Here is a 26,797-nt window from a genome sequence, read left to right on the forward strand (position 1 = left end):
TAAAAGGGGTTATTAGCTCCCAGAGAGCATCCATGGGCCATAACAAAGATGGCTACATACACGTGGCCAGTTGGAGAGACGGAACTAGGAGACTGGCAGTCTTCTAAACTAGCCTGAGAAATGGAGTTAAATGCCTAAAAAAAATAATAAAATAAAAACTACTATGGTCCCTCTCCAAGGCGCCATGACACGAGGCTCCTGGGTCTTTCTTGGCTTTGTTTTGGTGTTTATGAATTTGTATACAATGTGCTTAGTCATAGTCACACTTCTCCTTACCCTCTCTAAAAAAGTTCAGGGAGAAAGGCAGAGAGTGGAGAAATGTGAAACTAAGTTATTAACAACTAGAAAGGGAGAAAGAACTGAACTCTTCTCCATAGAGTTGGTAACAGCTGGAATTCTGAGCTCCTTAACTGCAAGGTGTTTGTCAGGGCTTTCTGAAAAAGGTCCACCCAAAAAACAAAAACAAAAACAAAAAACAAACAAACAAAAAACCAATAACAATAACTAAATTCCAAGAAATGGTGGACAGGATTTCACTAACTAAAGCCTAAATAGGCACAAATGATCCAAGGTGTAGACTTTTCTAGTTTTCTTGTTTGATTATTTACTGAGATTTCTAAGAAATTTGACTAATTTGAGATAAAATAGTTAAAGAGGACGGTGGTGACACCAGTCCTTGACCTCAACACAAGAGAGACAAAAGCCAGGGGGAACTCCTGAGTTCCAACATGGCCTCCACAGGCTTGACTCCCTACTGACAAGATAAGTTGTTTACAAGAGACTGTTTAGGATTTAAAGTGACATTTTTTGGTATGTTCCTTTTTCTTAACAAAGGATTGCATATGCTTACTGATTTAAAGGATAGATACGCATCAATCTGAGGTTTATGTTTTTAAAAAAAGGTAATAAAAATGCTTTAAGTATGTTTTGTTGGTGAAGGTAAAGACATAGGTTAAAAAGAGAGAGAGACATGAAGATGCACGGAGAAGGGGTGAGACAAAACCACCCACAACAAATGTGAAAAGCCAGGTACAAGATACCTACGGCAGGGCTGGAGAGATGGCTCAGTGGTTAAGAGCGCTGGCTGCTCTTCTAGAGGACCCAGGTTCAATTCCCAGCACCCATATGGCAGCTCACAACTGTCTGTAACTCAAGTTCCAGTGGATTCGGCTCCCTCACACAGATAGTCATGTACACCAAATGCCAAATGTACATTAAAAAAAAAAAAATAGATTTCTATTAAAAAAAAAAAAGATACCTGGAGGGAGGAATGGGAGGATACAAGGGATGGGATAACAATTGAGATGTAATATGAATAAATCAATAAAATATATTTTTTAAAAAGATACCTATGGGCTAAGAAATATATTTTGTTGGTCAAGATAAGTACCAAGGTTAAAAGGAGAAATAGACATAGACACACAAGCTCCCTACTTAGGTACAAGACACCTACCATATACATAAACCCTAACATAAAATGAGAATCTATCTGATATTTATTTAAAACTTAATGCCTTTTTTCTCTGCTCAGGGCAACCGGCTTGTTTCTAAAACAAGAAACATTTTCTCGGGAAACAGGTTGGGGCCTAGCGTAGACATCAAGTGCCACAGAGCCTAAAAAAGGACATTTAAAACTACACAATCTTGTTTTGACTCCAATATGGTGACAATTGTTAATGGTGATATTATATTTCATCTTTTAAAAAGGTCAAAACAAAACAGACCTAAAGGAAAGAGAGACTGCCAAAAAAGACTGCTAAGAGAGACTTTAAGAAAGTCTAGGTTTGCATAAATTCAAACCACAAAACAGTTAACTTAATTGCTAATCCCACTACATGGAAATAGCTCTGAGACTGGCTGAGACCTGTGCGTCCTGCACACCTTATACATTCATGTTTTAGGACTGTGTAATGCTTGTAAAAAATTTTGTGTTTTCAAATAAAAGAACCGTACACTGACGCTGGATCAGACCTGACAGGATTCATCCTCCAGCAGCTGAGACGCTGACATCCTGCATCCTTCATGTCCCAGTCCCAAGTGCTTTGGTTGCTGTTCCTCATCCAAAAAAGCCAACTTCAAAAAAGGCTCCTGATCCAAATTGGCCCAACATCTCCTACTGTCCCACACAGGACTAATGTTAAGGCTAAAATTTCTCAACATTTAAAGACTGGACCATAAATACTGATCCCAACTTGCTTAACCATTTTTTTATTTGGGCCCCTATGGGTATTCTCTGCCCCAATCAGCTTTTAAAAACTTTTAAATAAAGATGCCCTTTTCCCTTAAACGGGGTTGGGTAGATTTTTGGTTGGTTTCTTGGACTATAGATATATATTGTCATTAAAAAGTATAAAGATAGGGGTTGTAAAAAAAAAGGGGGAGTATAAAAAATGTAGGAATGATAGAACAAAAAAGTAGATTATTGAATTTACTTCTCAACTTAAGGTCTTAATTGTTACTCACAAATAGGGTTAACTTTGATTCATTGTTATAGAATTTTGTATATTGGTACAAAATAGGTTTAGTTTTGATATATTAAATTAAAATTCAAATTTAATATTATCTTCACACATATTCCTACTATTGTATGAGGTATTGTACACATAAAGCTTAATTAATACACAGTTTACTTCCAATAGTCTCACCGTGTTATTGTAAACTATTTTAAAAAGTTAAGTAATACAAGTCAACTGTTGATCAATTCATGGCCATGTCAAGTATAAAAATATACATACTATGCTCAACAAATGATTCTACAGATATTTGTGATAAAGTAGTTAGATAAGGTCTTCAAAAACCTCAGAAACCTACAAAATGAGACATTTAAAATATTTTTATTATTTTAAGAACTCTTTGACAATAGACCGGCTAACTCCTGACAACACCCAGCCTCCATAAAGAAGATGAGGAACATTAAAGAACCTCCTTGTGGAGATGGCTTTGAGTGTGACAAAACAGACACTGGACAAAAATGTCCTCGTTTCTCCCAAAGACGAAATTCTGCCTAAAATAGACAGGCTTAGATACAGGCAGAGTCGGTGGCCAGACTCTGCCAAGACACAGTAAACAAGTCCTCAATGGTTCCTGCCTCACAAATATGTCTGTCAGATATACTGGGCCAGAAAGCCAAAGATAATGCTCCAACGTTATATAGTTTTGCGTGTCTGTTCAGACAGTAAACTGTCTCTGTCATTTTTTCATTTTAAAAGCTGCTAACCTGCCCTTCCCTTTTACTCAAACAGTTAAATTTATTCCTTCTCAAGTCTCTGATGGTGTTTAAGACCAGATAGTTAATTTTAAAAGTAAGCTTAGTTGTTTAGAAATTAAAAAGATATCTTTAAGTCTAGATAGATACTTTTAGGTTAATAGATTTAAGCTTTAATAGATGTTGATTTAGGTTAAAAACTTTAAATTTACCAAGATAAAGAAGATAATATTTTCTACAAGGTTGTCAAATACATTTTGATTAAAAATTATGCGTGTAAGTCTTACCTATTGGTTTTCATAATTTCTCATAATTGTCCTTACTGTATATAAAAATGGCCTTTTTCATTTAGACAAAAAAGGAGAGCTGTTGGCGGATGGTCTGATGTATTTGATGCTAATTACAGCTTGCTGTCTCTGTGACCCAACTTTTACTTAATAAGAAGCCATCCCACCTGGACAGGGCAGGAGATAGGTGGGGCTAGGAGAAAGAGAGGAATTCTGGGAAGAAAAAGGACTGCCAGGAGAAAAAAGGAGAAGGAGAGAGACCTGAAGTAGGAAGAGGAAGGCGGCCATGGGTTAGCTGGAGGAAAACCACATGGCTGGCGGTGTGGATGGAGAATCCAGGCCAGATGAAAAACATTACCAAGTATATGGGATTGTACATGGAAGATAGCTTGATAAACACTATTAAAAACAGATGACATAGGATTAAGACAGGGATCCCATGCCTAAGGCCCTACTACAAAAAGTAGTTTAAAGGATTGATATCTGCCCTGCCCCAGGTAACTAAGACTATTTTAAAATATAACCAGTGTCAGTGTCTTGACTGATTGCTAGCCAGGCCTCCTGATAATACAGACAATACAGATAAGTTGTTAAAAACAACAGAGCACTGCAGCTTGATGGGGCAGAAGGGGAGCAAGAGGGTCTGGATGGTTAATTCTGACAGGAAATAGTCCAAGCTCACAGGAACCTTTCTCCTGTAAGGAAACACTGACTTGTCTAATTATCCAGGTTTGCAGTGTCCCCTGGCACCTGTGGACACTGATACAAATGATAATACAAGGGATGAAGAAACATTAATACCACAGGGGGGAAGAAAATCTAAAAGCAAAATAATGCCTTCAAGCCTGAAGGTGGTGGTGCAGGCTTTTAATCCCAGTACTCCAGAGGCAGAGCCAGGTGGATCTCTCTGTGAGTTCCTGGCCTGCCTGGTCTACTAAGAAAGTCAAGTCTATACTGAGAAACCATGCCTCAAAAACCCAAACCAAACCAAAGCAAGAAAGAGAGAAAAGAAATTCTACTATTTAATATTTGTGAAGGGCACCCCATAAGTGCTCATGTGACCATTCTAGAATTAGATAGAATTGGGGTGTGGCAGGCACATAAATCCCACACACAGGGATCTGGGAGAATATATTCTTTGGAAAGTTCTAGAAACTGGGGGTACCTAGCTGGACTGTGGTGGCACAAGCCTTTAGTCCCAGCAGTCGGTAGGCAGGCAGAGGCAGGCAGATCTCTATGAGTTCGAGGCCAGCCTGGTCTGCGGAGGCCAGGGCTACACAGAGAAACGCTGTCTTAAAAAAAAAAAAAAAAAAAAAAAAGGCAAAACCAAAAAACCCAAAAAACAAAAACAACACCTCCCAAAACAAACAAACCACAAAACAAAACAACAAAAAACTCCTCCAAAAACCCCAACAAACAAACAAAAAACCCAACGTGTCTCGAAAAACAAAAAACAGAGAGAGAGAGAGAGAGAGACAGAGAGAGAGAGGGAGGGAGGGAGAGAGAGAGAGAGAGAGAGAGAGAGAGAGAGAGAGAGAGAGAGAGAGAGAAGAGAAATGAGCCAGGCCACAAGCCTGTAATTTTAGATCTTAGCTCTGAGGGAGGCAGAGGCAGGTGGATCACTGTGAGTTCGAGGCCAGCCTGGTGTAAAAAGAGAGTTCAAGACAGGCAGGGCTACACAGACAAACCCTGTTTCGGAAAGAAGGAAACAAACAAACAAACAAACAAACAAACAAAAAACAACCAAAAAAGAAAAAGAAGGAGAAGAAGAGAACCGACACTGGTGGAGCCTGCCATGGCGGATCAGGAGACCCCTGCACTGTTTCCCTAGAGACAGGGGCACCATCCCAGCTGAGGTTCTTCTTCCTCAGGGCTGAGCTGAGGGCGGAGGGAGGAGGCGCCCGCGGCCCCTGCACCTGTGCGCAGCAGCGTCTCCTTCCCGGCCTCCAGGTATCTGCCGAGCCACTCCACGCACTCGCCCTCCAGGTAGGCCTTCTGTATCTCTGCCGCACCACCCTGCTCAAACTTGCGGCGGGAGATCTGCGCCGCCGCGTCCGCCGCCGTCCAGGATTTCAGGTCTTCGTTCAGGGCGAGGTAATCGCGGCCATCGTAGGCGAACTGCTCGTACCCGCGGAGGAGGCGCCAGTCCGACCCCACGTCACAGCCGTACATATTCTGGATGGTGTGAGAACCTGCGGGAGCCCGCGGTCAGCCCCGCCCGCCTGTTTACGTCATCGCCCACGCCCGCGGCCCCGCCCACCTGTTCCTACGTCATCGCCCGCGGCCCCGCCCACAAGTTCATGTGCCATCGCCCACGGTCCCGCCCACATGTTCCACGTCATCGCCCACGCCCCGCCCACCTGTTCATACGTCGCCACCCCGCCCCGCCCACATGTTCTCACGTCATCGCCCACGCCCCGCGGCCCCGCCCACCCGCGGGCTCCTCAAAACCGAAAGGGAAACCGTCCCGGGTCGCGTTTTTCCCCCCGAACCTCGGACTTGGGACCCGGGCGTCTCCGGTGTCGGGACGTGGAGGGGACGTGAGCTCTGACCGCGGTCACTCACCGCCCTCGCTCTGGTTGTAGTAGCCGCGCAGGGTCCTCAGGTTCCCTCGGAAAGTCTGCTCGCTGCCCTTGGCGATCTGTGTCTCCTCCTCCCAATACTCCTGCCCCATCCGCTGCATCCACTGCGCGCGCGGCTCATATCTCGGAGTCTCCGCGTCGCTGTCGTAGCGCATGAACTCCGTGTCGTCCACGTAGCCGACGATAATGAACCGGGGCTCCCCGAGGCCGGGCCGGGACACGGAGGTGTAGAAATACCGCAGCGAGTGTGAGCCTGGGGGCGGCGCGCGGTGAGACCCCGACCTCCTCCCGGGACCCCGGGCAGGTGCGCGGGCCGGGAGGGGAGCAGGGCGCGGGGCTCGGGACGCGGGTGGAGCAGGGGCGGAGGGTCTGGTGGGCGACGCGGGGACGCGGCTTCCCCGGTGTCCCCCATCCTCCCCGCAGAGTCCGTTTCCCTCCCGACCCCGCACTCACCCGCGCGGGTCAGGGTCGGGGCCAGGGCGGCCGCCAGCAGCAGGAGCAGCGTGCGCGGCGCCATCGCCTCCATCTGGGATCCGGGCGCGTCTGAGTCCCGCGGGCTGCGTGGACTTTATAACCGGTGTCCGCGGCGGCGCTGGTTGGTTGCCCAGGATCGCGCCACCCAATGGGGGTGAGAACCGCGCACTTGTCATCAGTGTCCGGGCAGAGGGAGCTGACACAGGTTAGGAGCAGAAGTGAAACTGGGCAGATGGGGAATCCCCAGCCCTGGGCTTCCCCACCCCGGACCTCACCGCCTGGCCACTGAGACTTTGCCTGACCTTGTGCTGAGGGACAGAGTGCTGTTTGTCATGGCGTCTCCGCGTTCTCACCCAGAAGCTGCCTGGACCCCAGGGGAGACCCGAGGCCAGGCTCATGCTGTCCTTCCCTCCACCCTTCCTCTTCCTTCTCCTCAGAAGTCAGATTCTGGAGTCTTCTAGAAGAAAAGCCGCTTCCGGGAACACAGTGGCAGCAGCAAGCAGTTGGGGATGCAGGTGAGAGAGGCTTCTCCTCAGAGCAGAGGCGCTGGCCTGCAGGCCCCACACAGACCCACAGAGACCGGGCTCTGCTCACCTGCAGTGGGCGCTCACACTGCCAAGCCCGACAGCAGGAGCCTCATCTGTGAAGAGGAGACTTTGCCTCTTCCCTCAGGGTCCCTCTTCTCAGCCTCCTGCTGGACTCGGGCTCCTCCTGTGTCTTCCCAGATGATGCATCTGTGGCTCCAGGCGGTTGTGTTTCACAAGGATCTTCACCCCACATCCTGAGACTGTCTGTGTGGACCTGGGTCACTGTCTGAGCACAGTAGACCCCCTTGTCCACTGGGACGAGACCCCTGTGGAGTCAAGTGCAGCTGGTCCCTGTCACACTGCACTGCCCCTGTGTCCACACACTTCCCTGCTCACTTGCTCTGGTGAACCCACCACAGTGAGAGAGGAGCTGTAACTAACTGTAAAGGAACAGTGATGTAGTGTGGTAGACAGAGTTATGGAGTCTGTGACCCTCGCACTGTCTCTCTGACCCTCACTCACACTTGTGAGCTGGTGAGGTGTGTGGGACACGGTTTGGTTACCGAGTTGGCTCCTGAGTTCCTCAGGCCTGAGCCGTGTGGACACTGGAGAGAGAGCGAGCGGTTCTCAGGGCAGAAGGTGCCCACTGGGGATTTGAGATCTCATTCCTGGTCAGGAGTGTTTAAAATTAAAATTAACAAATTTATAACGTCTTTGTTTCTGGGGATTTTGATTTGATACGTCCACATTGCAGCCACACATACCTGAAGTGAACATTGAGAGCAGAGGTCAGTGGGGACTCCTGCACAGAGTCACACACAAAACTGTGTGTCACCGTGTGCCTGACCAGGGCTCCAACCTGCAGTGACCTCCTTGTGCTGCTGTGTACAGCCTCCCTGACCCCACCGTGATGCTTACAGCACCTGTTTCCATGAGCCGTTCATATCAAGCGCTGTGTGAGTTTTTCCTGGAAAGGCCATCCTCTTGGGTCTCATCCTGACCAACTGAGGAGGCAGCTGGCTTCAGGCTGCTCCCCAGAAAGCATCCCCCTCAATTGTTCTTAGTTTATTATCTCTTTTTGAGACAAGTTCTGTCTCCCCAGATCTGGATTTCCTGGAAGTACCTCTGCAGACCAGGCTGGCCTTGAAATAAGGATGGTTCCCTCTTTTAGTCATGTGACTCCATGGATCAGAGTCAGGTCCTCAAGCCTGGTAGCAAGCGCCTTCAGCCTTGAGCCATCTTGATGGTCCCTGGAGACCAGTGGACTTGACCTTCTCTTTGGAAGTCTCCTTCACTCCTGGACTTGGCACATAGAGAGCTGGCCACCCTGACACTAGACAAGGCGTTTACTGGCCTAATAGGTAGCTCTGCCTTCTTCCTGTGTCCTTTTCTAAAAGGTTGGAAGTAGTTGAACAACTAGAAAAGTTATGAGTGGATATGAAGGCGTTTGAAAAACAAAGAGTGGGTGAAACAGGAAACCCGGAAGTGTCGCTCAGTTCTCTCCCTTTGGGAAGGATCGCAGAGCGGGCTGTGCAGCTGGAGGGGTCACTGGTGGAGGCTGAAGTGCTTGGGAAGCAAATGGCACTGCTGGTAAAGGAGAAATAAAGCGTTCAGACCCGAAACTAAGGGCGGGAGTTCCCTGCTCTTGCCGCCCGCCCTGCTCCACGCACCTTTGCTCTATCACCATAACCTTTCCATTTGTGGTTGGTGGGGATACAGTCCGCCATGCTGGGCAGGCCCCTGCAGGAGCTTGTCACCTTGAGCCTGCAGTCAGGGTCAGCTGCCCGGTGCCCAGCCTGCTTTCTCCTTTGATTCTGTCCAAGACCCTTGCTCTGGGATGGTGCCACCCACAGCCAGGGTGAGTCTTCTCTCAGTTGAACCTTGCAGAAATGCACCCTAGACAGGCCAGAGTGCTGTTTCCATGGAGACACTAAGTCCTACCCAGTTGACATGAAGATTGATTGGCACACTCCTGTGGCACCTCCAGCTGTGGTCTTGTGGCACTTAACGTCTGGCTGTGTTCCAGAAATCACTGTGTAAACACTATACAGTGAACTTATATGAACCTGCATGGTATGTCCCATGTTACACAGGTGGGCATGTGATGTATAGAATCTGTCATGTGTGCCATCAGGAGTCTCAGTAACATGGGTGTGTGTGAGGGTGTTGTGTATGTCACAGCTCTCTCTATCTCTCTCTCTGTGTGTGTGTGTGTATGTGCACACACACTTGTGCGATCTGTGAGACAGGTTCTCACTCTGTGTCTGTCTGACCTGGAACCCACTGTGTGGCTCAGGCTCCTCCCGCCCTCAGCGTCTGGGATGCTATGGCAGGACTCAGGCGCCATCATAGAGCTATAATAGCGGCTTTTCCATAGGCAGTGCGCTATAAAATGATAAGGAAGACAGTGACATGAGCACACAGATTACTAACAACTGTTGTCACTGTCGAGGATTATGTCCTGTGCATATTACATGTGGCTGTGTGTGTGTATGTGCGCATGCCTGCAGTTCCTGTGGCGGCCACAGACGGCGCTGCACCCCGGAACTAGAGTTAGCAACAGCTGTGAGCGTCCGCGAGGGTGCTGTGAACGGAACCGGGTTTTCTGGGAGAGCAGCCAGGGCTCTTACCCTCTGCGCCATCTCTGCAGCCCCACACACGTGCTGTGTTCTTACATCTTGTTCATTCACTTCCTTTTGCTGTACTGGAGTGTTGTAGAAAATAAAACGCTATCACTGTTTACTATTAATAACCCATAATTATCGTGGGGGTATTTATTTAACCCGCTACCATATCAACAAGACACAGCCGCCTGTTGGATTTTTAATATCCCTGTACACTGGGACGGGCAGGGCCCAGCCCCCTAAACTACCCTTGTCTCCCGGCCCCAGGCCAATTGCTCTAGTAATTCCTAGCCGGGCTCTTCCCGTCCAATAAGCCATAAGCACTTGCGCACGGCTCCCGTCTGGGCTGTTCCTCTCCATCACGCGAGCCTCAGGCGCCTCCAGGCCACGCGCTTCTCCCCACGCTGACCCCGGTGGCCTCTCACGTCCCCTTCCCTGACCCTCCTGTCCTCCCACCCTGGACCTTGGCCCCGCCCACCTGGCTCCGCCCTGCTCAGGTGGAGGCGGCAATTTGGGGCAAGGTTCCCCGGCGCCGTGTTGGCACACCGCGGGTTTGCTCACACAGCCGTAAGGGCGGATTAACATGTGAGCACAAAGCGCCAGACCATGCAGTAACTCCGGAGAGTGAACCCAGGGTCTCATGCCCTCTAGTCACGTCACACCGAGCCACAAGCACCAGGCCTGGGGTGTGTGTGTGTGAATGTGCGGTTGTATGTGTGAGTGTGTGGATGTGAAAGTGTGTGTGGTGTGTATATGTTAGTGTGTGAGACTATGTGAGTCTGTGGTGTGTAAGAGTGTATAAATGTGTGTTGTGTTTGCGACAACATGTATTTGTGAGTGTGTGTATGTGTGTTGTGTGTGTCTATGTATGTGATTGTGTGTGATTGTCAGTGTGTGGTGAGGATGGAGGTTACTGTGGAGTGATCCTTGTGCCTTGAGCCCCCCAGCTAAGCATTTTACCACTGAGCCATCATTGCGTTTCATAATGTTTTTCTTTTACAGCTGAGATTTTATTGGCTGAGGAGCAGAGCGCACGGACATTTCAATTCTTTTTTCTTTTTCTTTCTTTTTTTTAAGGTTTATTTAATGCAGTGTTTTGCCTGCATGTTCACCTGCTCACCAGAAGAGGGCACCAGATCTCAGTACAATGGCTGTGAGCCACCATGCGGTTACCGGGAATTGAGCTCAGGACCTTTGGAAGAGCAGTCGGTGCCCTTAACCTCTGAGCCATCTCTCCAGCGCCCGGCATTTCAATTCTTAACACAAGCACCCAGACTCTGAAGTCACACACACGCTGTGTTCACGTACCCACGTGAGGGGCCGTGTGTTGTCTCTCTCTGAACTTATTCCGGTGACGTTCCAGACGCAGAACTGACAGGTTTTTCTTGAGACCTCACGTATCAACCAAACGCTCACAATCCTCAGTTCCACTGACTCACAGTTTTATGCCACAAACGTACTCAAATTTCCTCCTTTCACAGCACATTATCACAGACTTAGGAAAATGGACGGCCGTGACCAGAGACGTTACAGCTCTGACAGACAAGGACCAAGGAGCGGTTTCCTTAGGACGCGGCTCTACTAGCACCAGGAGACCAGATCTAACTGAAAATATTAATATTCCAGACACAAATGCACGACTGAGACTCCAGATTGTAGTTTAGAACGCTCTGTGAAGTAGGACATAAAACTAGCCCCCTCTACGGAATGTTTTGGTGACCCCGAGACAGTCACAGCCTCTCCTGATTCAGTATCCTGCTACTTTCAGGCTGTACCAAAAAAATAAAGAACAAGCAAATGATTTAACCTCTTTAAAAAAATCATTTACAGCAGGGCGTGGTGGCACACACCTGTAATCCCAGCACTCGGGACGCTGAGACAGGTGGATCTCTGTGAGTTCGAGGCCAGCCTGGTCTACAGAGTGAGTTCAGGACAGCCAAGGCTACAGAGAGACCTTGTCTCCAAAATCCTAAAAAATAAAGAATAAAAATAAATCATAATAATCATTTACACTTTAAAAATGAGATGAAGTAGAATTTCCCCATCTCTTAAAAATGTTTCTAGAGCTACTAAAAAACTCGCGTTTACAAAATAGTTGATGAAAATACTCCTCTGTACTGCACAAGTAGCGAGTCAGGGACCACTGACAGACACATGGTCAATCGGACCTGGCTTCTTTCTCCTCTCCCTCAGAGGCTGGACTCTGGTTTTCTGTCTCTCCACTTTTCGCAGGCAGATCTGCAGTTTGCTGTCCGCCAGGCCAGCCGGTTTGCCCTTTGCTCCCCTCTCTGCTTTTCCTTGCACTTTTCTGTCTGGTGGTTCATCCTTCCCCGCGGCCTTTTCCGTGTCCACCTTGGCAGGGGCGGCTTGGTCCACGGCCACGCGGGGCAGCGCTTGGCTCCGCCTTCCCCGCTCCGCCCGCGCTCACCTTCCTCCGGGCACCGCGGGCTCGGAGAGGCGAGCGCTGCAGAGCCGCGCTCCTAGCCCATGCACGAACTCTGTTTAATGGTTTTAACGTAAAGTTTTGTTTTATATCTGTGTTTTGGCCAGCCTGTACATGTGTGGTGCTGACAGAGGCCAGAAGAGGGCGCTGGATCCTCAGAACTGGAGGCATGGGCGGCTGTGAGCCTCCTCCTGGGTCCTCTGTGAGAGCAGCAAGTGCTCTTAACTGTGGAGTTTCTTGGATTTACTCGGTAGCTCCTCCTGCCTCAGCCTCCCAAGAATTGAAACCACAGCAGCAGAGAGCTCCAGGCCACAGGAGCTTTAGGCTGGGTCGATCCCTCCTCACACCCCAGAGGATCAGGAACTGAGCAGCCTCCATATTTCATGGCATCCATCACAGGAACCGGGTGACATCTAGCCTGTTCCCACCTTTGTTTGTTTGTTTGAGACAGGGTTTCTCTGTGTCCCCCTGGCTGTCCTGGACTCACTTTGTAGACCAGGCTGGCCTCAGGGATCCACCTGCCTCTGCCTCCCAAGTGTGTGTGCACCACCGCACCTGGCTTCTACCCAGTGTCCTTCAACAGCAAACACAGGAGCTGGAGCCGGCCTGCTCTCCCACCCACTGCCTCCCCAACATGGTCTCTGTACCTTCTGCCCCACCATAGCCTGGCCTCCTTCCTCCCTAACCCGTCCTCCTGCCCTCTAGTGAGCTCAGCCCCTCACAGCCCTCACTGGCCTTGGATCTACCTCTCCCCTGCCTGCCTTCCATGGAAGTGTATCCTCTCTGGGACACTTCCTCCTCCTCTTCCTCCTCCTCCTCCTCAGCCTCTGAAGTAAGAGGTGTTTGTTTGCTTCCAGGGGAGAGTCCTTCCCTTGCTCCTGGTTGCTGAGTCCTCCTCCTCCCCCTCTCCCTCCTCCTCTTCCTCTCCCTCCTCCTCCCCCCTCCATCTGGGGATGCTGGCACCTGCCCGTCTGTCTTCTCACTGATTGCCCACCTGGCCTCTCTTCAGCTTGGTGACTTTGTGCCCAAGGACCTGCTTCACTCCTCCTCACCCACCATCCTGTGACCACACCCTGAATCTGTCAATGGAGCCATTGCTGCACCTTGCTCTCCCTCTCCCCAGCCTCTACCCAGCAGTTTGTTGGTTGCTTCGCTCTCTTTCCTTCTCGAGGTGTGTGTGTGTGTCCGTGTGCGTGTATGTGCGCGCGCGCGCGTGCGCATGTTTGTTTGCTACGAGGTCCCATGTAGCCCAGGCTGGACGTGAACTCATGATTCTCACCCTGCTACCGCTCAGGAGCTGAGCTGAGGTCACAGGCCTGTCACACCCACTCGTAAAGGGCATTTTGAGTGGATTCACAGGAAGCGGAGCTCTTACTTCCTGAGAGCTGAGCTCATGCACGTGCCACCTCACCTAGTCTCCACGTTTTGCAGACAGCTCAGTGGCCTGTGCAGGCAGAGTGAGGATCCCGTCATGGTCGCCTCCTCTTTCCCTCCCTCTGTCCTCCAAGGTCAAGCTGCTCTCCTGTAGACTTTGTATCTCTCTCTTTGCTGCCTCCACAGGGGAGGGCGGGGAACAAACACCCCATGGGGTTGGTGAGTGGAGAACTGCCTCCTCCTCAGTACTGAGGATGGCAGAGGTGGGGACACTTACCCAGAGAGACCTGGTGAGACCCACACATGCTGTCTCCAAAGTTGGGAGTCACACCTCATGCATTTATAGTTTTGGAACTGTGTGCCACCATGCCCAGCCCCGCACAAGGCTATTTTTAATTTTTTGCTATAGAAAAGTATATATAATGTAAAATAAGTTTATTTTTAATTCATTGTATTATTCAATTTTATCACAAGAATATACATCATAAGTTCAAAAGATAGATAAGGTAAAATATTTAGATAAGGTCTTCAAAAACCTCAAAGACCTACAGACTACGGCCCTTAAAGAATTTATTGTTTTGAGGATTCTTTGACAATGAGACAGGTTGACTCCTAGCAGCACCCAGCCTGCCTCAAAGAAGGTAATGAGCATCGAGGAACCTCCTTATGGAGATGGCTTCAGATGTGGCAAACCAGCCACTGGGCAAAAATGTCCTTGTTTTCTGCCACAGACAGAATTCTGCCTGAAATGGGCAAGCGTGGATGCAGGTGGAGTTGACGGCCAAACTCAGCCACCAGAACCAGGTGATGAAGCTGCCAAGTTCTGGTGCTTGCTGGAGCTTGAACTTGGCTCCCTCATGCAAATATGTTTTCAACAGCCTCCTGTTTTTATATTTCCTTCACCGCACAAACTAATTCCTTGTCACAAGTTGGAGGCGTAGCTGGTTGCATTATCATCCTTAGCTATCCATCCTTTTATTCTGTTTATCATCAGGATTTCTATACATTTTATCTCCTTGAGCGCTGGACTTGGCACCGTTACCTTCACGGTGCTCCTTTTTTTCCACAAACTGTACATTTTGTGTTTTCCCTTGCTCAGCTGCTCCTTCTCAGTATAGATCTACATAAGAGTGACCACTAATAACCACAGACAGAGTCAATACTTGCCTGGCTTGAAATCTCCTCTTCCGACTGGGGGTAGTGGTGCATGGCTTTAATCTTGGCAATCTGGAGGCAGAGGCAGGTGGATCTCTATGAGTTCGTGGCCAGCCTGGTCTACAAAGTGAGTCCAGGACAGTCAGGGATGTTACACAGAAAGACCCTGTCTGAAAAAGAAACAAACAAATGAAAAAACAAAGAAATACCTTCTGCCAACGCCATTAACCCAAAAGTCTTCAAGTTAGCCTCTGGCAGAAATTTGGACCAGGGCAAATGTAGCAAAATATTTCTTTGGCAAAATATCGCAGGACTGGTCTCTCTGCCTCTTACTAACATTCGTCCCCTCTGACACTTCTGAGCGGGGCCCACAGTTCCAATCACTCTCAGCCCTGTCTTCCGAGCTCCTCCTACAATGGTGCTAGTTAGCCACACTGCAAGCATTCAGCTACGTTCCAAACCCAAAGTCTACACTCCCCCTACAAGCAGCACGGTCAGGTGTGTCACAGCGATGTCACCCGCCATGGCAGCCCATTCTGTCTTAGTCAGTGTTGTGTTGCTGTGTAGACAACCATGGTCTTATGAAATAAAGCATTTAACTGGGGCTGTGTACAGTTTGAGAGGTTCAGTGCATTATCGCAATGGCCGGAGGCATGGCGGCATGCAGGCTCACGTGGTGCTGGAGAAGCAGCCGAGAGTGCCACATCTGGAGCCACAGCCAGCAGGGAGACAGAGAGCATCTGTTCTATCTTGGTGTTTGGAGCCCAAACTCCACCCCCAGCGACACACTTCCTCCAACAAGGGCACGCCTCCTAATCCCTCCCAAGAAGTTCCACTTCCTGATGACCACACATTCAAATCTGTGAGCTTATGGGGGGTGAGTATCGCGTATTCTTTTGTTTTTATTTTGGGTGTTTTGTGACAGCATTTCTCTGTATGTTTGTCCTAAAATTCGCTATGTAGACTAGGCTGGCCTCAAACTCAAACTGAGAGATCCACTTGCCTCTACTTCCTGAGTGCTGGGTTCAAAGATGTGTACCACCACTGCCAAGCAATGTTCTTAATCAAATCACCACAGAAGCCTCCTGATTTTTTGTTTGATCATCTAAGTGGAAACATTCTCCACAAGTGAAAGAAAGACTACATAGGATTGAAGGAGAAAAAAAAAACATATTTTTGTTTAGATCACAAGAGGGGGATGAGAAAGAGACTTGTGAGAGAGCAGGTGATGTTTATCCCCTTAGAAGTCCAACCACTGTGTGGGGGAGATTGGTTGTTAACCAGCTGAAAATATCCTTGAACAAATTCTGAGAGGAGGTATAAATGTGAGCCAAAAACAAGAGGCGGGACCTTTGGAGACTTGGGATAGTTTTGGCTGTTCATCGCTCCTCTTTGAGATGCTCTTAGAGAGAACTGCTCGAGGGAAGGCTTGGGGGCTCTGGGCTCCTGCTGAGGTTCTGGGTTCTGGTTGCTCCAGGTTCCAGCAGAAGAAATCCTGCTGACTACTCCAGGAGAATCGTTCCTCAGAACCGATATCCTTATGGTTTCGTTATTGTGTTCTTTAATCTCCTTTTCCTATTGTTTAGGTTAGTCAGGTTATAAGTGAGGTACTCTCGGTTAATAAGTTCATAATAAAATATATTTGTTAAGAAAAATTGAGCCTATATAGGATAGTGGCAAAAGAGCATCTGGGCCCATGAGTCAATTTCTAGACTTGAGCAGTTTGCAGACTCAGGACCATTGAATGAAGCAATGGCCAGGTTCCCCTGTGTAGAGACCTTAATAAAATACTAAAAGGTTTCCTGTTAGCCTTCTCCTGTCCTGTCCTGTCCTAGTGAGACCTACAGGCTTTGAGCAGGGTAACCGTTCACTGCGGGACAGAAGTGATCAGACTTCCCAGGGTCTCCTGACACTGGTCCTAACAAATGTGGATTCTAGGAAATCTCAAGAAACATTACGGCCCTTCAGTTAAAGTAGGAGCTCGTGGAGGTCCGGTGACCGATAAGAGTTTTGTCTGAAGTTCAACTTACAGTAGGTCCAGTGTGTTGTTTGAATTCGTTCTGTGGTTATTTTGTACCCTTGAGATAGATATACTCAGAAGTTGGCAGAATTCTTACACTGCTTCCCTGACCTGTGGAGTGATGGCTGCTATGTTTGGAAGGATTAAACAGAAGCCTTTAGAGTTGTCTCTGTCACAGAAAACAGCATCACACCCCCCCACCCACCCCAGAGAAACTGCAGAAATGAGTGTCCCCATCAAGGACTTGAAAGATGCAGGGCTGGTTCCCCCCACATCTCCCTCTAACTCAGCTATCTGGCCAGTGCAGAAGATGGATGGATCATGGACATTACCCTTTATTGATTTCATTAGGAAATCAATCAAGAAACAAGGAGACATGATTGTGTGTCAAGTTGACACCGGTGGACTTGCATGTCCACATGACTACATCTGGAATCAACTAAACCCCCAAAATGCAGGGCACACCTCTGAGAGATTTTCCTTAGTTAGAAGTAGGAAAACCAACTTCTGATAGGAACTTTGGGTAGAAAGACACACCTTTAGTCCAGAATATTTGAGCTGGAAAACCCCCTCTACAACGGGCTCCACCTTCTGCTGGAAGCTGCACACGGACATGGATGAAGGCAGCTTTTGGCCTTTGCCTGCTTGCTCTCGCCTTGCTGGCAAGTTCATCCCTCTGCCGGCATCAGAGCTGACCTCTTGTGATTCCAGCTTATACCGAAGACCAGCTGGGACATCCATCCTTGTGGACTGAGCATCTACTGGGTTCTTGGACTTTCCCTTGTAGTCAGCCATTGTTGGATTAGCTGGACCACAGCCTGTGAGTCACCCTGATACACACTTTTCATTAACAGATGCTCATTCTTAAGTTCTGTTGCTCTTGGGAGCCCTGAGTAATCCACAGGCCCAGGAGAGGCTGAGGAAACACTGGGATGCGATGTGGTGACACAGGACTGTGTGGTCACCAGGGCTGGCAGTATCAGGAAGCTCGGCCTTCTTGGAGTAGCTAAGGGCTTGCTGGAGGACGTGTTCTCACTGATCAGATGGAGAACTCTTGGCTCCTCTCCAGCACCATGCCTGCCTGCGTGCTGCCATGCTTCCCACGCCTGACTAGAGTGGACTAAACCTCTGAACTGTAAGCCAGACTCAGTTAAATGCTTTTCTTTAAAAGGTCTGTGTGGCCATGGTGTCTCCTCACAGTAATGGAACGCTAGCTAAGGCAGTGACCGTATCTCAGAAAAAACAAGGTTGAGGGAGCGATGGCTCCCTGGCTGGTGGTCCATACGCTCTTGCAGAGAGAGGACAGTGTTTGCTTCTACACCCACAAGTGCCTCACAACTGCCTGTAACTCAGTTCTGGAGACCGACACCCTCCTTGGGCACTGTACTATGTGCACAAACCCACACTCACATGCATACATATAATTAAATATAAAAATAAAGAATTAGAAAACTTTACGGTTGACCTGGGCATGGTGGGCAGGCTTTAATCCCATCATGTGGGAGACAGAGTGAGGCAGATCTCTGTGAATTCAAGGCCAGACAAGTACACAGTGAGACTCTGTTATAAGTAAATAATTAAATGAGGTTGAGATAATGCAGGAAGACATTCCACTTTGGCTGCTGCCTCCCAAACCCACATGTACCCTTGTACATTTGCAGGGACTCAAACATGCACTCACACACACAAAATATCCATCACCTCTAACCTTGCACCATAATGTACTATTTACTGCACAAGTAAGGAGGAGCACCAGTTTTAGCCCAGGCTGGCTCACGTTGTAGCCCAGGCTGGCCCACAAGGGGAGCTCCTGGTCAAGGTTGTTAACTTAGTAAGTCTGACCAAAATGCAAAGTGAAGGTGATATGGGGCCTGATACCTGCATCTCCAGTGCTCAGGAAGCCGAGGCTGTAAGGTAACCTGACCTAGGTAGTGGGTTCAAGTGCAACCTAGTCTATGTGGGAAACTCTCACAAAGCAAGAGAAAACAAAAAAATCAAGTAAAATCGTATTAGAGGGTCCGGCACCTCTGCTTTCCATGGGACATTGTTGGAGGTTGGTCTGGTGTACCTTGATGCTAAATACAGCTTGCTGTCTCTGCCCCACCTGTACTTTGCCTGAGAGCCTAATCTCTTTGACCAATAAAAGGCCATCACACCTGGGCAGGGCAAATGGGACAGGCGTGGCTAAGGTTCCAGGGCTTAAGGAGACAGAATCTTGGGAGGAGGAGACGAGAGAGGAGAGGAAGAAGGAAGGCTGCCATGGATTAGGTGGAAGAGAAGCACATGGCCCACGGTGTGGATGGAGAATCTGGCCCAGATGAAGAATATTAGCAAGTATTTGGGATTATGGATGGGCAGTAGCTTGATAGAAATTATTAGAAACAGATGGTATGGGATGGTATCCCATACCTGCCCCACTATGGGAAATAGTTTAGGGAGTTAATATCTGCCTTGCCCCAGGTTAACTAAGGCTTTTGAAAAATAGAACAGGTGTCTGTGTCTTTATTGAATGCTAGCAGGTTAGAAAATACTGCTGTAATAACAATTACAGGCCTAATAATATTATTAGGCATTACTGGTAAGTTAACTGCAACAGGACATCCTTGTTCTAGCAGCACAAAGAGAATGGAGGAAAATGTTCCTTGAAGCTGTTGAGAAAGTCGACCTGGCTCAGAGCAGGCTGCCCAGCACCTGCCCAGGCTCCTTCTAGGAAAGTGTAGGTTCCTGGACAGGAGCTTTGGTGTGCTAACTCTGTTACTTTTCTTTCTCTCTCTTAATAGTTTCTTTGTCTCAAGACAGGGTTTCTTTGTAAAACATCCCTGGCTGTCCTGGACTTGATTGTAGACCAGGCTGGCCTTGGCCTCACAGAGATTTACCTGCCTCTGTCTCCTGACTCCTGGGATTAAAGGTGTGAGCCCCTGTGTCTGCCATGACTGGTTTCTGTTAGTTTGTGGTTTAACTAAAAGGGCCTCACTGAGGGCGGGAAGAGGCCAACACGCACAAGTCAGGAGCTTGTCTGGCTCTCTGAGCTTCCCTTTCTCTGGGTGTCCAGTGGACTCGGGTGGTCCGTGGACTTCTAAGGGCTCTGGTCTGTGGTGTCTTCCTCCTAGGGGAAGCTGTGGGAAGATTCCTGCCCCACCCCTGAGGAGGGAGAACTCTGATAAGGCCTTACTTGTTGCTGCCCTCTGCCGTCCTCTTTCCTTTTGGCTTCAGGAAGGCAGAATAATACCCCCGGGGAAGACAGGGCTGGTGCTCTGGAAGGTTCTCTGCCATCTTGCCATCTGGGATGAAGACAGCTTGATTGTTATTTCTCTTGAGTCTGGTGATGGCTCAGCAGTCAAGAGAGCCGGGTGCTCTTCCAGAGGACCACATTATTGCTCCCTGGCTCCACATGGTGCCCATAGCCTCCTGTAGCTGCACTTCAAGATCTCATGCCTCTTCTGTCTCCATGGTAACAGACTCCCATCAGGCAAAATGCCGCATAAAATAAGGACAAGTGAATGTTTTTTTTTTTTTTTTTTTCTGAGACAGGGTCTCTCTGTGTAGCCTTGGCTGCCCTGGACTCACTTTGTAGACCAGGCTAACCTCGAACTCACAACGATCCACCTGCCTCTACCTCCCGAGTGCTGGGATTAAAGTAAAGGCTTCTGCCACCACCGCTGGGCTTACAAGTGAATGTTTTAATTACTTTATTGACAAATGAATTTTTAAAACTTAGATTTGTCTTGTTCTCTCTCTCTCTCTCTCCCCATGTGTGTGTGTGTGTGTGTGTCCATGACCAGTAGCCACCGTCATATGTTTCTGGTAGACAACAATGAGTTTAGTTTTGTGTTTGAACCTAATCACTTAGTTTGAGTTTTTTTTTTTTTTTTTCAATTGTACATCTTTTTCTTTGGTAAGTCAAGGCGTTATCAAAATTATAGCAGGCTGGACTGCAGTGACAATGGCCTTAATTCCAGTACTTGGGAGGCAGACACAGGCAGATCTCTGAGTTCATGGCCTTCCTGGTGTACAGAGTGAGTCAGCCAGGGCTACACAGAGAAACCCTGTCTGGTAAAACCAAACAAAAAAACCAACAAACCAAAACAAATTAAAAGTAAAACTTACAGATTAAGACTTAACAAAACTTGGGGTGAGTCTGTGAGGGAGCTGGAATCAAGCTCTAAAGTGATTAAATAAACAAATGTTTTATCAAAACTAAGGCGCGTCAAAGGCAGTGAGAACGGAAGGAGGTGCAGCGCGACCGTGAGCTAATGGACACAGGAAGGGTGAGGCGCGGAGCACAGAGAGACCGCGCTGAAGATGCCATGGAGGAGCTGCTGGGACTGTGGTCTCTCACAGGTGCCCAGGAAAATGAACAACGCGGTAAGATCTCTAAACTCCACCGTGTACTTAAGAGCTGTCCTCACCGTGGATACTGTCGCTGCCATCCTCTCCTTCCTCAGCCTCTTTCTCAGCATCCTTGATCAACTCCAGCTGGTCATCGCCCATCTTCATCATCGTCATCATCCAGCCGGTCTGCTCCGCAGCAGAGTCATCGCACTGCTGTGTGTTCAGGGCGGCTCTGCTCGGCTCTTAGGACCTTTCATTCCTCATCTCCACTTTCAACTTTCCAGACTTGGAAGAAGATCCACGCTGTCACTCACCTTTTCCACTCCGTGAGGGGTTTTCCCGATACATGCAGGCATTTAGAAGGAACCACAACTCCAGCCAGAGGAGGAGAAGGAGGAGGAGGAGGAGGAGGAGGAAGAGCATGTGCCTGGGTAAGCATACATCCTGTCATATGATCCCGTTGGGAGTCTTAGTTCTAGTCAGGTGAGGAACTGAACATCTCTCCTACACATCCTTTCTCACCTGCTTTTCCTCAGTTCACTTTTGCTCTGCAGCCAGGTTAATATCTAAAATCTGACCAGCAATCACCCTGCACTTGAGCTGGAGAGATGGCTCAGTGTCGTGACCCTTCCGACCAGTGGAAAATAAGGACGTGACCCGAACGTTCTTCTCCAGGCAGTTTATTCAGGAACCTTTTCAGCAAGCTTCTTCTTCTCCCGCTCGCTTGTTTCTCCTCCCCCAACACCTCCGCGCCCCTTTATATCCTCTGCCTCAACCAATCAGCAGCTCTTATGTCGGGAGCTCCAATTGGTTCCCGACAAAGCAGGATGCATACATCAGAGCAAAGCACGGCCCACAACCCGAATAAGGACTTGTTTACCAGGAACAGAATTGCAAGTCATCCTGCCTGGCAGGTTGCCAGGCGCCATCTTAGGGAGGGCGATAGCTTCAGCTTCCCACAGCTCAGAGGTTAAGAGCACTGTCTGTTTTTCCAGAGGTCCTGAGTTCAATACCCAGAAACCACATGGTGGCTCACAACCATCTGTAATGAGATCTGATGCCCTCTTCTAGTGTGCAAGCAGGGCATTGCATACATAATTAATTAGTAAATGAGAGGAGAGAGAGAGAGAGAGAGAAGAAACCGACTGTCCTGCCACAAATCTGTGCCAAGACACCTAAGGAAGCAGGGAGCACAAGGCAGTTAGTTCACTCTTTGTCTTGTCACAAAGTGGCTAGTCTGGGTAGTTTTAGGGTGATGGTTGAAATAGGGTTTTGTGATTCCTATAACTCTTTTGGCTATCATGCCAGGCTGCATGAAGTTCACACAGTAAGAGAAAATCCTCAGTCAAGACTCCCTTTGGGCAAAAGAACTTGCTTCACAAGCCTGACCCTGTGAGCGCCATCCCTGGAACCCATGTGGCAGAAGGAGAGAACCAACTGCCACAGGGTGACCACTGACCTCCACGCATGGTGACCTCTGACCTCCGTACACACTCAGTAGCATGCCTGTTTCCTGCCCCACAGCATACACAATGTTTTTTGTTTGTTTGTTTTTGTTTTTTGAGACAGGGTTTCTCTGTGTTATCTTGACTGTCCTAGACTTGCATTGTAGACCAGGCTAGCCTGGAACTCACAGGGATCCACCTGCCTCTGCCTCCCAAGTGCTGGGATTAAAGGCGTGCGCCACCACCTGCCTGACAGCATACACAATATCAAAATAGTTTTTTTTTTTTTAAAGATTCAAATTAAAATCCTGGGGATCAGAGAGACACTTAGTATTTAAGGCAGATACTCAGTGTCCACAGTAAGTTGAGTTACAGCTGTCTGTAATGACCTGATCTGTCCTCCATGGCCAGTGCAGTCTTGCACATGCCCACACAGATGCATATAATTAGACACTGTAACCCAGGCATGGTCGCACACATCTTTACTCCCAGCTACTGAGGAGGCAAGGGCAGGCAGATCCCTGTGACTTTCAGGCCAGCCTGGTCTACACAGAGCTCCAGTGCATCCAAGGCTACACAAGGAGACCCTGAAGGAGAAATAAACCTGTTTTTGTTATGATCCCAAGTGTGGGATGGGGAACGGTCTTGTGAGAGAACAGGTGAGGTTAATCCACTAGAAGGCAAACCACCTCGTGCAGGAGCTTGATTGTTGCCAACTGAAAAGATCCTTGAACAGACGCTGGGAGGAGAGATATAAATGCGGCAAAAACAAGAGGTGGGGTGTTTGGAGACTTGGGATAGTTTTGGCTGTTCAAAGCTCCACTTCAAGACTCTCCTAGAGAGCACTGCTGGAGGAAAGGCTTCGAGACTCCAGACTCTGGCTGAGGTTCCGGCTTCTGATTACTCCAGGTTCCAGCAGAAGAAATCCTGCTAAATACATCAGGAGAATTGTTTCTCAGAACTGATATCTTTATGGTTTTGTTATTGTGTTCTTTAATCTCCTTTTCCCATTGTTTAGGTCAGTCAGGTTATAAGTGACGTATGCTTGGTGAATAAGTTCTTAATAAAATACATTTGTTAAGAAAAATGCCAAGCAGTGGTGGCGCACGCCTTTAATCCCAGCACTCGGGAGGCAGAGGCAGGTGGATCGCTGTGAGTTTGAGGCCAGCCTGGTCTACAGAGTGAGTCCAGGACAGCCAAGGCTACACAGAGAAACCCTGTCTCAAAACACCAAAAAAGAAGAAAAAAGAAAAGAAAATTAAGAAAAATGAGTCTGCAAGACCCTAACTCAAAAGCAAACGAAATCATTAGAAAATCAAATACTCTCTCTGTTACACTTGATCCTGTTCTCTTTTTCCCATCAACCCCTTAGTGCCTCATCAGTGTTTAAAGACTGACGATGACTATGATGATGTCACCTCCACTGTCTTCTCCAGCACAAACTGTCCTCAGAATCTCCACCTTTGATCCTCTGGCTGAGACCCACACATCCTGCATCTCTAGCAGGCATCTCAGCTCAGCATCGCCTACTGATGCTTCCATGTCCCTCCTTAGGTATCCCTGACAGTTTTTCTCCTCTTCACTGATGGTGACTCTGTGTTCCTCTGAGGACTGTCTACAGTGCTGTCTGATGCTCCAGCCCCGCCTCCTCACACCCAGAGTGAGTCCGGGAGGTAAGCTGTGATGTGTAGTGGAAGTTTTGTTTCTTTAAAAACTCAATTATAGCCAGATGTGGTGGCCCATGCCTTTAATCTCAGCACTTGGGAGGTAGAGGCAGGTGGATCACTGTGAATTCAAGGCCAGCATGGTCTACAAAATAAGTCCAGGACAGCCAAGGCTACACTTAGAAACCCTGTCTCGGAAAACCAAAATAAATAAATATATAAATAAATAAAAACTCAATTATGTTATGTAAACATGGTTTTGTTGTACACACAAGTGTGGGATATGGGGCTGCCTTAGTTTATTACAGCTGTTAACTATAATTGCCTGATGTGGGGATGTGGTCTTTGCCAGCTGATAACGGCCTCCTGTGACTTGGAGAGGAAGGTGGTCCTTTGCTAGATGCAGATGGTTTAATTCAGAGGACTCTGAGAAGATAAGAAACCATAGCCCAGAGAGAGAAGGAGATGCTGTTGAAACTTCCAGGAGACGGTGGGGGGGGGGGGAGAGGAAGAAAAACTCTGAGGAGACAGTCGGAGGAGGAGGGTGGCTGCTTGACCTGCTGTTTGCTGGTTAGCTGGACGGCTGGATGTCCTGATGGCCGAGATTCGTGTCCCCTAGAGAACTATTCATCACCCACCACAGAGCGCTACAGAGAACTCCGCCCTCTCTCCCCACTAACTTTTCTTCTCTTGTATCTTGTGTTTGGGGGTTGAGAAGTATTAGGAAGGATAAGGGGTGGAGAAGGAGGAAAGTTAGAGGCATAAGAAATGAAAATCAAATGAAAAAATAAGGAGTAGTGGTAACAGTGACTTCATCTGCAGAGTGGACCCAGGATGCCTCACTTCCCACACCCACTGACCTCACAGGGGAGGAGACTGGGGTATGCAGCAGGAGCAGCACAGGGCTTCCCCAGGTCCCCACTGCCTGCCTGGCTCCTCCCCTGCTGAGTTCCTACAGCAGATCCTCTGAGAACAGAAGTTGTGCCTCTGCCCCTTCTAACTCCCTGTCACACACGAGAGCAGGTCTGTGTTGTGTGACAGACGTTTCCTGGAAAGACACAGCACACGTGTCTGTTCACTTCAAATAGGGAACCCACAGCTGTTACGGTGACCATTGCAACAATGTCCAGCTTGGTGAAACAGTTTTTGTTGGGGTCACCAACAGGAGTTTAGGGGAGGGGTTCCTCACAGGAGCAGGAATAACTCACAGTGCATCATGTGACGTCACTGAGAAGCTCACCCCAACACAGGGAAAGGCTCATGGACTTCCTTCCTGGAGCTCTCTGCACAGTGTCAGAGAATTCCCTTCTGCACAGCGGGGATGGTCAGTGCCCACCCCAGAGGAGCTACTCAGGTTTACACTGCTGGGGAGGGTCCTCCGGGGTCTTCAAAGTTTTTTTCCTAAAATCTTTTATTTTATATGTACAGGTATTTAGTACATATATGTGGATACGCTCCCTGTGTGTGCAGTGCCCGCTGAGGTCAGGAAGGGCTTGAATACCATGGAAGTGGAGTTACAGGCAGCTGTGACAGTCGTGTGGGTGCTGGGATTCAAACCCCCGCAGGCTCGATTTTCTTAACAATTATATTTTATTATAAACTTTTTAACTGAGCGTACTTTACTTACAACTCGACTAAACTAAACAAAAGGGGAAGGAGATTAAAGAACAGAGTAACCACTGAGCAGCCCTCCCCAGTGTGCGCTGCACTCACAACACCCCATCCCTGCAGTCCCCTGCACAGCTCCCAGCAGCTCACTCCACAGTCTCCTGTCCCGCAGAGCCTGCTGCTGTTCCACCCTGAGAGGGACCTGCTCCACTGTGTGAGCTCAGGGAACCTGGAGCTTCCTGTGTCTCCTGAGCCTCACAGCCTCCTCCTGGCTCCCCAGGGAACGACTCCCTCTAGAGGAGAGGCTCCCACAGCCGCCTCCCTCTTCTGCAGAGGCTCCTTCATGAACATAGCCTCAGCCAGATGCTGGTGTCCAAGTGCAGCACCCTGTCCCCGACACTGAGGTCAGAGACCCCGAGCTTGGAACTCAAAGTGGTTTTCCTGCCTTTGTGTCTTCTGAGTGCGGGAATTAAAGCTTTTCTCAACCACGGCCTGGAAAATTCTTCACTGCTTCAGTCAGCTTCTCAGCTGCACTGAGATGTGTCCCTTCCTCACCCCAAGGCCAGCACCTGCTGTTCCCAATATTACCACTGTGGTCCTGCTCCACTTTCCCAGCCCCACACACTGCTGGATTACCTATGAGCTCCTGGGTTCCCATGGCCAGGGAGGCAGAGGGAGCAGAGCAGAACCAAGTTGAGACCCTGTGGATCAGGCTTTTCTGCCCAACCTACACAAGGGTTAGATTCTGAAAGCCTGACAGGGGTGGGGGTGGGGAAACCCCAGGAAACAACCCTGGATGGGGGCATGGGCTCAGGACACTAAAATCCATCCCTTGAGCTCAGGGGCCTTGTTGAGACAAGAACAGGAGAAGCATCTCCTACTGCTATCACACCCCAGAGGACAATGAGACAGGCACCACACACAGGGACAGGAACAGGCCTCACCCTCCATACAGACTGAAAAGACAGGAGCTAAAGACAAAAGATGGGATGAAAAGCTGCAGCCAGAATGGAGCCTGGGCAAGCCTGACAGAGCCCTGGAGTCTCCTAATCAAGGA

The 26,797-nt window shown here is 48.7% G+C and overlaps 1 protein-coding gene and 1 pseudogene across 3 annotated transcripts in view; both read right to left on the minus strand.

The window, feature by feature from the left end:
* LOC127195980 (H-2 class I histocompatibility antigen, D-37 alpha chain-like) overlaps positions 1 to 26,797 on the minus strand; it is a 99,618-nt gene that overhangs the window by 38,796 nt on the left and 34,025 nt on the right. Inside the window, exon 2 of one of the 3 annotated variants that reach the window (XM_051153630.1) lies at positions 6,528 to 6,594. The exons of 1 other annotated variant lie outside the window; for it this stretch is intronic. In XM_051153630.1, coding sequence (XP_051009587.1) covers positions 6,528 to 6,591 — 64 coding nt within the window. In that variant the 5' untranslated portion in view covers positions 6,592 to 6,594. Of the gene's footprint in view, positions 1 to 6,527; positions 6,688 to 26,797 lie in introns of those variants that run through there. One more of the 3 variants, XM_051153628.1, reaches the window with a different exon arrangement.
* The window catches only part of LOC127195982 (H-2 class I histocompatibility antigen, Q10 alpha chain-like), a 64,340-nt pseudogene that overhangs the window by 24,263 nt on the left and 13,280 nt on the right, over positions 1 to 26,797 (minus strand).

This window comes from Acomys russatus, chromosome 11 (genome assembly GCF_903995435.1).
Source record: "Acomys russatus chromosome 11, mAcoRus1.1, whole genome shotgun sequence".
In the NCBI taxonomy this organism is placed as follows: domain Eukaryota; kingdom Metazoa; phylum Chordata; class Mammalia; order Rodentia; family Muridae; genus Acomys; species Acomys russatus.